Below are 13,181 nucleotides of genomic sequence, written 5' to 3'. Positions count from 1 at the left end.
CATCTTCCTTGAAAGAACTACTATTCGGTGCAATGAGAGTCTATGATAAGTTTGTTTTTATAAATAGCCTTAAATAAAATAGGACAACTGATTTTGTTAGACTGTATACAGATTATTACTCTAGTAAATAGTTCAAAGTTGATGAAATGTCATACCTTCGGAATATTTATTGGAATATCACATAAGTGTTGTTTGATCTTTTCTGCAATGGCAGATTGCGCAATATCCTCTGCAACAGACATTTGTCGTTTGGCTTTTTTGTCCTTCACATCGCAATAGCATCGATAAATTTGTATCTTTCCGCGATACACTCGGAAGTTCTTTTGTAAGTATTTATCAACTTCCGAAAGGTAAACTTCCAGTTCCGAGACAATATTTGAATTGTACACAAATAATGGTGGTCTGTTAGTAGTGTCACAAATATTCCCTCTAAATGCAATCTCGATGTGATCTCCTTCATTGAGGTTTATAACGGGACTGGGATCAGGACCTTCAATGTATCCTTTCGCCGCCATTTCTTTGGAAGTTTTAAGTGCCTTGTTTGCTGGAACAACACTGATAAGTGTGTCATAAGGATCGTCGCTCCTGGAAATATTAAAGATATAGTCATATTCATTTCATTCTTAAACTACTAAACAAAGACTAGACAGAAATTGCCATGTTGATCTTGATCAAAATGCGATCTGAATAGTTAAGCTTTATTTAGGGTCAGCTAGGCATACACAACAAGGACATAACATAAGCTCTGTTGAATATTTAACCGACATGTCAGAAACGCCAGAACATACAAAATGTAAATCTATTTCTAAATTTCAGATCAACAGTCAATATGATAATATGATCACGTGTTTAATTATTTTTCTTGCAGTAAATCAAAGTCTGTTAATTTAATTTGCAGCCCGATCAGTCTCGACATTGTTCTGAAAGTACCAGAGCCTAGCACAGTACGTACTGAATTTAATTAAAATGGAAAGTAGAATGGAGCGTTTTCAGATCCTTGTTAGCGAAGCTTGGACACACATGATCTTTATTTTTAACAGATTGACTGTATTGTCAATTGTAACATACCTTTGTTTAACAAGAACCTGTGCAAATCTCTGTGATAAGAATTCTGATATTACATTGGCCATGAGAGCGACTGTATCGTCTGGTGTGTTCATACGGGTACGAAGTACCATGAAACTGTAAATATAAAACAAAATGACATGTGGTATGATTTTTCATCCGACAACTATCCACCAGGGACCAAAAGACTAGGATGTAAACAACAACAGGTATGGCCTCCAGCAATGATTTAATTTTGATTTGATTTTTGGTGTTTTAACGCCACTTTTAAGCACCGCTTTTGGGCTATTTCGTGGCGGCCAGTTTTTCTGGTGGAGGAAGCCGGAGTGCCCGGAGAAAATCACCGACCTTCAATAGGAAAACTGACAACCCTAGTCAATTAAGATTGGAGTCGAGTGCACCCGCACGACCGGGGTTCGAACTCACAACCTCAGTGTTGACTGGCTAGTGATTGCCTCCAGCAATGAGTCAATCCTATAATCGTATAGGTAGCTTTAAATGGCTCGCCGTGACAAATGGTAAAACGATTCGAAATGCAAAAAGCAATGGCCAGATTTATGTTAAACCATGCTAGTTATGTATTAAAGGCAGCTATATAGCGAACGAACTACATACATGTACGTGTGACAAATAGAGAAATCTATATAGAGAATTTACTGTCATGCACAATTTCATAATGGACAAACGGTAAAAACATGCGGCAAGATGTAAAATCGGTCAAGTGTAGTCAGGATGATCATAGACATATGGATTGGTTAATTTACGACATGATTGGTTTTGTTATGTGCTTCTTTCTTTATATGAGTCATAGTTCTCAAACTCAAACTGAAGAATGCAGACCTTGAAAACCTTGTACAAAAGATATAACAATAACTTAAAGAGCATATGCTAATGAAAACTGTGCGCTTGACACTAAAAAAAAATCTGATAAGTCAGAATCGTAAAACTAACCATGTATTGTCGTAATTTACTTGTTTATACAAAATATATTGTTCAATACTTTAATTTAAACTTTATACTAAATATCGAGATGTGGTATGATTGCCCGCCTAATAAGATAACTAACACACCAGTGTCTAAATGACGTGGATTTAAGCTATTTATGAACATTGTTCTTACCTATCTAATGGTTTTGTCATATCAAACTGTAGTAAATCTAGCTTTATCTGATGAATATGTATGTTCTCAAGAACTGTCCATTTACCATTGGATGATTGTGTCAAAAGATAAAGTAGATCGTTCTCATCATCTACAAACGGCAAAATTAAATGTAAAAACGTACTATACATTTGTACCTGTATCAAGAATATCTTACAGATGTTCATTACTCTTGTTTTTGACTTTTTGTCAGATAATTGGAATCCTCTAACGTTATTAAGGTAGTGCCATTAAAAAATGCCCACTAACCCCTACTTTGATTTTCATAATTTCATAACATATATTTAAAAAGCCATTTTTGAAAATCTTATAAAATCTTTGTTATTTTTTCATTGTTTTTGAAGGAAAAAAGATGCCAATGTTAAATGTAAGAAAAATATAGAAAGAATCATTTCCCGCCAAATATTCAATTGATTATACCTCAAAAACAAGGAAACGGATCTTTCATTTTTTTCTGCTTTTAAGTTCCATTATATATATACTATTCATTTACAGTCTTTCAAAAAGCTTGAAACCGAAAAAAAACACTTTTAAACAAGTTTCTTAATGACCTTTGTCAGGTTCGCTGAAATGTTGAAATAGTTTGGAAAGCCACAAATTTTTAACGTTTGTGAGAATATGAATTAAAAGGGTTCCAAGATAACAGCTACAATGTCTGACGTAAAACCCGCCCGTTAGAGTTGCAATTGTAGTTTTATAATGGTTAATATTAAACAACTTTATGAACTAGAAATATGTAAAAATGTTTTATTTTTACGACCCAACAATAATACAGTGAAACGGTTTATACAATCATCTACAATTTTTCTGAATTTTTAGACTCAAACAAATATATATTCAGACTGGACTCCGATAAAAACTGAGAAATACTGATAATTGATCGAATTAAAAAATTAATTTCATTTGACATTGAAAGGCACATGTTGATTCGGGGATATTTTTCCACATATGAAAATTTGTATTATAAAAAAGTTCGTTTAAATGAGATATGAAAACGCCAATAGAAATTCAATAAAACCGAAGATTAGTGAAACCTACCATCTGTATGCGCATAATCTCCCATATACCACTTTGTCTGAACTTTCTTTTCTTCCAATTCATTCATAGCTTCTTCTTGCTGTTGTTGGTACTTTTTCTTCTTTTCTTCTAGAAGTCTCTTCTTCTCTTGTTCTTCGTCATACGTAACGATGACTGGTCGAGCTTGTTTCATCTTATCCTCTTTCATTTTTCTCATTTGGGCAATCTTTCTTGCCTTTGCTGGATTTGGTGGGCATGGGATCGTTACCTTAAAAAATAAAAAAAACTTCTGTGAACCACTTTCTTAATATAAAATTGGAAAAATAACTGGAACGATGTCATTTTATAAGAAATTATGACAAGAAGTTGATAGAAAATAACAGTGTTTATTACAGAATTTTGGAATTTTATATTCTCAATGTTCTTCAATTTAGTACCGAGTTTATTTTGCCTTTTTAATCTTTTTGATTTGAGCGTTACTGATGAGTCGTTTGTAGACAAAACGTGCGTCTGGCGTTCAAAATTTTAAGTCTGGTATCAATAATGAGTTAACCTTATTTTTTGATGATTTTACAAAGGACGGTTAAGAACTTATATAACCATCATCGAATTCATGCATGAATTCAACTATTGCAGGATTTTTCAAATAGTCTCCATTTACGCATTGAATCTATAAATTCGCCGCTAATAATCTATTAATTAATATTGTTCAATATACTGTTTAAAACTTTCTCAAAAGTGTAAATCCCATTAAGATGATCCGTATAATTTGGCCTACCGGGCTTGGCAATCCAATAAGTCATGCCTTTTCAATTGATTTTTATAGTTTGTTCTTGTGTAGTTAGGCTACGGAAATCCATGAGAGACGTCAGATGAATATGTGTCAATCGTTATTTTTTTAATGGCAGTAAATTTTGACTTTGATCTGGAGTATTACCCAAGGGGAATCAAATCATACAAAAATACAAAAATAAAACAAATTTAAGACACTCACAGTTATTGGTTTGACTATGTCGGCTCCTTCCCATGCTATTTTGATGATGGGACTTGACGTGAGGATGTGTTTACATTCTGGCTTCTTCTGTTGCAGTTCATGTATGGTGGTAGAATCAACAGGCTGAACCTTAAAAAATAAAATTCTTTTCCTTGCAATTAAATTGCAAAACATATCTATCTTTACAATATAAATACCGATGATATACGGTGTCAAATGGTACACCAAAGATGAAATAATTCTACAGTTTTGTCAAATATAGATAAATAACTTTTGGTTACTGCGTTTCTTCATTTCAACAGACATGTATTACTCTTAGAGAAATTAACATTCAACTGGTACATCAAGGATGACAAAATTCAAACAGTTTTGTCATAGTATAGATAAATAAATTTTGGTTACTGCGTCTTTACATATCAACAGACAATTATTACTCTAAGGGAAAGGGAACAGTTCTTTTTCAATTTTGATTTCAGTGTCTTTGTTCTGACACATTATGGTCAGGATAGGGGTCCTTCATTTCTAAATATTTTAGACTATTTTTCTCTAGTCTTTATTTATTTTGCCCATTATTCTCTTTTCTTTATATTGTTTTCCTTTTTTTCTCTATAATTTACTGTTTTGCCCTTCATGCTGCACTCTTTGCCCATTATTTTCTTTTCTGTAAACCCCATCCAGACCCTCACAAAAGAATTCATAATTGAGTGACAAGAACCCTTTCATTAACCGGAAGAGTAAACAGTGCATGTTCCGTACTTAGCTATGACAATACTTTATAAATATGTAATATTGAAGTTGTAAGAATGTACCATAAATTATGTTCTTAGATAAAAAAAAAAGTTTGCTAAACAACAAAACGTTATAAGGTCAAGTAGAACATTCATTTGCAGCAATATGTGTCGCCCATATATTTTTTCATGTTTACATTGTCGAACTACAACCTTTTAAAATAAGACTTAGTATGGCTCCTTTATCATATGATAACTATATCTGGAAAAATGTTTTTCTCTATCACTTGAAGCCACAAACGAAAAAGAAGATTACGTCGAATTTTGTATATCATTGTGTATGACAAACAAATTCAAATGTTAATTTGGGTCTTTTAAGATTGCCAAATGTTGTTTTAAAAGTTTTCAAAACATGAACTACATAGATAATAAAAGTTTTTAATATGAAATACAAGTATATAAATAGTCCTATATTGAGTGCATTTTGGGGGGATTTTAAAGATTGATACATGTATATGATCCTTAGAATTTTACCAATTTGTTAAAACACTATGGTGATCTATTTCCTTCTGTTCCACCTCTTTTGATATAACTTCATTTTATGCAAATTATGTCAGAATGAAAATTACAAAAACATTTGTGTTTAAGGCTTCCTTTCCTACCTAGATTAGTATGCCAAAAACGCCCACTCTAAAGTTTTTATTTGCATTTTTCGGTACTTAATCCCGAAAAAATCCCTGGTGGTCCCAATTTACGGTGGGGCAAAAAACTGAACAGACTAACAAAACCCCTACCCTAACCTTGCCATTAGTATCTATACATACGTACCTGTAGGAGAACGTGTTCCCTTGATTTAAAGGTTTCTTTGGGTACAGTTAGTGTAACACGCTGATCATATGATGACGCAATTTTAGCTGTTCTTTTTGAAAAAGTTATATAATCTCTCTTCAGTCTTGTCATTACAGCAAACTTCGCAAAGGTTTTAAGCTCTGCTTGCGCAAATTTCGCTTCCTTAAAATAAAAACAAGAGAATACATATTATTTTTTAAGTTATATTGGGAAATGCATTTGCTTTCAAATGCCTTTGGATTATTTAACAATACTACGGGTGTCACATTTGGAGCAGGATCTACTAGCCCTTCCGAAGCACATGTAGAAATGCGATCACATCCGGGTTTTTTTATGCCGTTCGTGTTACTCTGTCTTTAGTTTTCTATGTTGTGTTTTGTAGACTGTTGTTTATCTTTTGGTAGCTTCTGTTGCCATGACATTAGTATGTACTCGACTAATGAGTTTGAATATCCTTTTGGTATCGTCTGCCTCTCTCCTTGACAAGAATTTAAAAGTTTGCCTTTTTATATAACATATATCTCAAATGCGCGTGCATGTGAGTTTACATTACCGTCCATGGTAAGATGATGATGATGATGATGGATCATGGTTGTTCATAATGTCCTTTGATAAATTAAACACACATTCTTGACGAGAACATGTTAAAACGATATGAATATGCATCCCGTTTATATGCATCCTGTTTTGTAATAGACCGACATGTGGGTTGGATATTTTAACGTGCTAGTTCACAGGGTAGCGGTCTGTAGGGATCGAGACATGTCACATTATTCTGTGCCCGAGCTCTTTGTCTTGCTGTTACTTCTTAATGACGCGTGCTAGGCGGGGAAGCATCAAATACCATTATTTAACATCGTCGAAGATCAAACCCTCGACGTTCTGCACTCGAGGCGGACAAGGTACCACGCGGTCCCGTAATTAAACCTTGGTTAAAGATGCCCTTGACAGTTTAATATATGATTAGAGATTACTATCAAAAAGAGGTTTGACAATGTGTTAAATAAATAATTAAAATATTAGTATAACTAGTTAAACAATAGTTTTACACAAAATTAAACATTGTCTTTTACCTTATGATGGTCAAACGTAACTTCTCTGGTCTCAAGGTCACTCCATCTTCCGTTAATTTCTGCTTTAATGAATGGTTCCCTCGAATGTGCGCTTGTTCGGGATAAAGTGAAAGGTACACATATGTAAACAGGGACCTAGAATAAAAATGATAATTTTGATATGTTTTTTAAAAACTTTTTTCAAAAGCAGGAGACAACAAAAACTATTCATTTAGAAAGATTAGTAAGCGATTACTAATAAACGCAGCATGACAATACACCATAAACAACAACTTTCAATCAGGACTGTCAACAGAGACATCTCCAGTAAACTGCTTCTACCACAAACAACAAACTTAATCATGAACGTGTACAAATTGCCCTTACTATCCACAATTAACTAGCACCAAAATAAGAAATGTCAGCAAGGTTAAACTGTACACACAACAAAGACTTGAGTCAATTCAGTGAGTAGAATAACTAGAAGCGCTGTGAGCAAGGCTCACCAAAAGAAACCCCTTTCCCTTGCAAATTCAAAAGCCAAACATAAAAAAAACATTGAGATAACAAATGGAGGTGCACAATATCATTATATGGTTTAGATTGTGAGATAGTGTTTAGGAGGAGTTGCGGATACAAAAAGTCCACATTTTGGTTTGGGAAACCCCAAAAATCATTCTGATCATAAAGTATAATAGGAGTTGCACACTGGCATTATGTCATGAAAATGTTGCCAAAGTTTTATTGAAATCTATTCAGTGTTTTAGGAGGTGTTGCGGATGGGGTGAAATAATAATATATAAGGGCAAAGTCCATGTTTTGGTATAGGAACTCTGCCTGATCAAAAATTTAATAGATGCACAAGTACATTACGTAATACAGATTATGTTAATGTTTCCTTCAATCTAATTATTTTGTTTAGAAGAAATTGGTCCGAACATCCAGTACATGAGCTATGTTTAGGTTGGAAGCCGGAGTACCCAGAGACAACCACCAACTTTCAGCAGAAAAACGGTTATACCAGTCAATTAAGATCGAAGTTGAACACACCACCACGAGCGGGTTTCGAACTCACGACTTTAATGTTGTAAAAACTAGTAATCACTTTAAATGAACTACTTCGACCACTCGCATCAAGGTCCTCCGTTTAATTGACATGCGTTCTTTCGCAGGACGACATGTAGTTTTTTTTTGTGCATCGTTTTCACTGTACGCTTTGGTATTCTTCAACTGACCGATATAACAAAGCATAAAGGGTCCTCGTAAAAGACACATAGGAACTCCTATTAGAATTTCCAAAAATATTTTTCATTGTTGGCTCCGATAGATTAATAGTAGATCAAAACACATTTATATTCAAAGCTGCACAAAACTTTATTATGAGTAGCAATCTCCTTACATCCACAATATAATAATTCTATTCACTCCTCCCTAACAAAGAATTGTTGTCACTTTCTATAATAACAGTCATTTTTCCAAACACCCTTATTTCTCGCGTGCTATATTTAGGCATAACAACCAATAAAATAAATGAACTTTATTAAGATTATTGTATTCATTAACTGTATATTTTACCGTATACATATTCGTTAGTATGTAATATAGTTTCGTAATTTCATTTTTAAACTTAGGAAGATAGATTAATAAAACAGCACTGCTCTTGTTTCGTAGTCCCATTTTTTTTTTTAATTACTTGTATATTTCGTATTTATTTACTCTTGAAGCAATACATTACAAATTATTTAATAAAATACTTTTACACTGACAAAATTAGATAAAAACCGAGAAACGGGTCCGAGCTCATCAATGGTTGTTATCATATGAGGATTAGGGTCTGGACAAATGATTGTGGTGTTTACAATTTTCTGTATTTTGACCAGAAGATTTTAATCTAGGATTGACCTTTTTCCTTCTTTTTTTTTTGTATCGTTGAATAATAATCTCATTTTCCTAGTAAAATCTTCTTTTTAACAACCAGGCGCGGGACTACAAGGACGGTTCTACATATTCCTTGAAAAGGGTTAGCAGTCAAATTTGCCCTTAATTCTTCAATATATAATTGAAATGAAAGTCTCTGTGCCGTGTGAATTTAACAAAAAACGATCATATTTATTCTTGACATTAAAAACAACCTTTTATCTAACCTTACAAAAATCGGTCAAATCACAAAATACAAAACTCCATTGTTTATGCGTATACATTAATTTGAACTTGACTCTAAAGGAGGAGTATACAACAGTTAACTATTTAGATATAAATTACCAAGATTTTATGTCACGCTACTATTTGCTTAAGCTGTCGAACATGTCTTGATTCAATCGTTAAGTAAATATTACTTGCACCTTTGTCGCATATTTAAAACGCACCTGTCATTAAAAAGCGCATTTGAGGTGATGAATTCAGTCAAGCAGCTATCAAAAACTAAGTGAAATTGTGAGAGAAAAAAATCGAAATGCAACTGCATGCAACTTTCTTAATTTAAAAAAAAATTGAACAGAACTTTCATTCATAGATTTGTTTACTACTTATTTTTAATAAATTACTTGTTGCTACCTCTATAACCTTTATGTAATGTACACAAAAATTTCGTTAAATGTTTTGAAATTGGATACTCTGCATTTATCATGCTTTTCAATAACATATGGTCAAATCGCTGAAAGACCCCCTCCTAAATTATTGAAAACTATCATTCTGCATTGACAATAATATATTGGTGGAAATTAGATACACCCATTCGGGCTGTCTTACGCCCTCAAGGTGTATCTAATACTAATATATAAGTAAACACATCATATATTTTGTGTTGTTGTCACGTTTGCTGGCTTGTACCTTACATCTCGTTTTATTCTTAATAACACAGGTTCGAGACGAGATTTCTCCTCTAAAACTTTGTGTACGGTAAATAATAAATAAGTAAGTTTATCGTGTGTTTTGTGTTGTGGTTTTGCTGGCTTGTACCTTAACTCTTGTTTTACTCTTAATATCACAGGTGTGAGACGAGATTTGTTTTCCCTCTTTAATAAATAAGTAAATATATCTTCTATTTTGTGTTGTGGTTTTGCTGGCATATACTTTACATCTCGTTTTACTCTTTAATAACACAGGTGCGAGACGAGATTTTAATACATATGTATATACTAAATATGCTAACTGTATTCAGTATATACCTATCGTAAAACAGATCTCGTCTCGCAACTGTGTTTAAAAATAATTTAAAAAAAAAGTACTACACAAACAACATCATTCAAACCATCTTACTTAATAACTGAATGTTTCATTTTGTAATTTTATTGGGGTGTAAAAGCGTTGACAGTACATTTATTAAAAATGTGCACACGCTCAACGCTTGTACACCCCATGAAACCATCAAATAATCTGTTATAACAAATGTTTCGTTTGTTTTTCTATGCATTGTGACGTTGTCACGGGAAGCACAAGCTGTCGCGAATGTAGAAGTTTATTGGGAAATATAATCTCATTTGGAATGCCTCTCGATTCTTGTCAGCCAATCAAAAGTACTGATATGTATGAAACATACATGTAATATCATTATGATTATTAAGCCACTTACATCCAGTTTGTCATTTTCAGTAGTCGGTGACAACCGCAGTATACTGCTGACGAGCTCTTCTTGTGGACCATAGGTCAAATTGCAATTCAGCTGACTAACCGGTTCTAACTGGACATTATCAGGAGAGAAGTGGCCAGGACTGGCGCGGACTACACAACCAACGTCGCCATTTTCTAGTACAATTCTATAAAACAATAAAAATGCGAACATAAAACATCAAAAGGAAATTTAGCATGTACCATCTGCATCTACCTAATTATAGAGAAATACAAGTAAGGAACATCGTCAGTGTTGAATTGACTTTTGTCTTTGTTTGTTTGGGTTTTTCTTCGATTTTTTTGTTGTTGTTTTTTTAGGGGAGGAGAATTCGATGTTGGTGGAATATCATCAGAAGTCTCTGCTAAGCTTATTTGAAACTTTTTTACACAAAGGCGACCTTGACCTCTATCTTGTGTCTTTAACTTGCTATCTCATTGACATTCACCTCGAATTTGCTTTAATTTAAAACATTTGCCACTGGACGTTTAAAAGGGAGCAGTCAATCAACTTCTCATTATCAGTACTGGATTGTCTGATGTTCTATCGAGCTTGATGTTACGTGACGCGAAATAAAAGGCGTGACTGATTAATAGAGGAAAATACGAACTCATTTATTTCTTATCTGTAGATAATGAAAGCAAAAGAACGGTTGAATTATGCTGATTTTTAAGATAGGACTTTCAACCAACAAAATTTTCTCCAGTTAACTAAAATGAAACAAGCTAATCTAATTTCTTTCATAAGCATATGTTATGATACTTCTGAAATAACTTCAATTTGTAAATGAATTAAAAAGTTAGCTGCCTAAAGTACTTCATTGACAAATGTGTCTTATTATAAATATGGTGGTAAATATCTGATTTGAAATAAAACAAAATTATCAATCTATGCAAATGATTTGGTTTTTTTTTAATTATTCAGAAAGCCTCCAGACACGAAGAAAGCATTGTTTTTATTATTTACAATTGTGACAATATCAAAACAATCTAAAAGAAATTAAAACTTTTTTCTGCGAGAATAAACAGCTACACTAATTCATTGCATGCCTATTGTTGTTATGACTTTGGTTAAAAAAGATTGAATAATTGATTTGCAATTCCCTTTTATATAATGTACTTTAACGTTGCCATGATGAGGTAAAGGACGAGAAGTCCGCATTGCTTTTTAGTCAACATCAAGGAGAATCGATCCTTTGTGGAGAAGATTGGTTACCTCAATTCATGTTTATAAAACTTTTATCTTTTGGTCCATAAATTTTTTATTAACCTAATAAATGTCAAAGAATTCGGTTTCGTGACTTGACTTTTATTAGTAAATATTAAGCAATAGATGCATTCTTTTCCGATAGAAATTAAATTAGATTAGTGTTATATATTAACAAAGGTTGTTTATACCTCTAATACAGGCCGTTTGGTCGTTATAATGTTTCAAAAGTCAAAAATCAAAAGTCATGTGTTTTAACAGCCAAAAAAAAAAAAAATTAATAAACTGATTTCTTCTTGTTCTCTTTCCATATTGACGATAATTGCCTATGAATCAAACGTAAGGTTTTTTCATGCGAATTGGGGGCCTCGGTGGCCGAGTGGTCTTAGTAGCAAATTTTAATATGAGTATAGCAAGATTGAGTATTTATAAAAGAAGAAATTTCGTATTGTTGGATCCTCAAGCTAAACTCAATTTAGTAGACTATTTTAAAACTTTGTTAGAAAAATATATCTCTCACTTTTTTTATCTTTTAAATCTGAGAAAAACACATTTATCATTAAAAAATATTTTATATCAGACAATCCTGTTATTAAAGTAACAGATAACCATGCAGAAATATTGTACTAATTCTAAACTATACTAAGTCTAGTTGATATGTAATAGAATTAACATATTTAAACTTTTGTATAATTACTTTTGATATTGTTTTAGGTGACTTCATATAACTGTGTGTTTTTGACAACAGGTACTGTCTGGTGATTTTTTATTGTACATATTTGAATAAAAAAATTTCAAGATCGAGAAAAAGTAGTCGAACTACTGTAGCAATAGCTGTCCACACGGAGGTTGTGAGTTCGAATCCCGCAAGTGGCAGGTGCGCTCGACTCCAATCTTAAATGACTAGGATTGTCTGTTTTCCTACCGAAGGTCGGTGGTTCTCCCCGGGAGCTCCGGCTCCCCCAACAAAAATACTGAACGCAACGAAGTAGCAAACCGTGCTGAAAGTGGCAATAAACATCAATCAATCAATCAATCAATCAATCAATCAAGGTTGTGAACTGTTTCACATTTCGTCAACAAAGCTTACTATACAGTTAGACCGGTAGTGGTTTGCATTTTGTTGAAGAAACTTTTGTACATTTTATTCCCTTGTCCTTTTGATCTTTTTGAATGACAGTTGTCGTTTTGGCAAATAAAGATATCCCCTCATTTTTTTATAGATTACCTTAGGTAGGTTAACAAAACCTTTGGAAATTTGGGGTCCTCAATGCTCTTCAACTTCGTATTTAATTTTGCCTGTTTCACCTTTTTGATTCGAGCGTCACAAATGAGTCTTTTTGTAGGCGAAACGCGCGTCTGTCGTACAAAATGTTAATCCTGGCACAAAGTCATTGTTTAAATAAAAAAAATTCACGGTTTTCAAATCATTAGATACCGCCTATTACTCGTAACCCGAGTATTTCATGTTCTTCCGTAACCAATCTCTATTCTCAGAAGATACT

General features: G+C 33.1%; 1 protein-coding gene across 1 annotated transcript in view; it reads right to left on the bottom strand.

Annotated features, from left to right (window-relative positions):
* Positions 1-13,181, bottom strand: part of LOC127721181 (death domain-containing protein 1-like) — a 52,052-nt gene that overhangs the window by 5,159 nt on the left and 33,712 nt on the right. Inside the window, exons 4-11 of the mRNA XM_052227847.1 lie at positions 10,435-10,618; positions 6,885-7,019; positions 5,791-5,973; positions 4,235-4,363; positions 3,262-3,508; positions 2,185-2,314; positions 1,069-1,182; positions 156-585 (exon numbers count right to left, since the gene is read on the bottom strand). Coding sequence (XP_052083807.1) covers positions 156-585; positions 1,069-1,182; positions 2,185-2,314; positions 3,262-3,508; positions 4,235-4,363; positions 5,791-5,973; positions 6,885-7,019; positions 10,435-10,618 — 1,552 coding nt within the window. The remainder of the gene's footprint in view (positions 1-155; positions 586-1,068; positions 1,183-2,184; positions 2,315-3,261; positions 3,509-4,234; positions 4,364-5,790; positions 5,974-6,884; positions 7,020-10,434; positions 10,619-13,181) is intronic.

This window comes from Mytilus californianus, unplaced genomic scaffold (assembly GCF_021869535.1).
Source record: "Mytilus californianus isolate M0D057914Y unplaced genomic scaffold, xbMytCali1.0.p SCAF_12, whole genome shotgun sequence".
Lineage (NCBI taxonomy): Eukaryota > Metazoa > Mollusca > Bivalvia > Mytilida > Mytilidae > Mytilus > Mytilus californianus.
The sequence above is the reverse complement of the archived record's forward strand: the minus strand, read 5'-3'. Positions and strand labels throughout refer to the sequence as shown.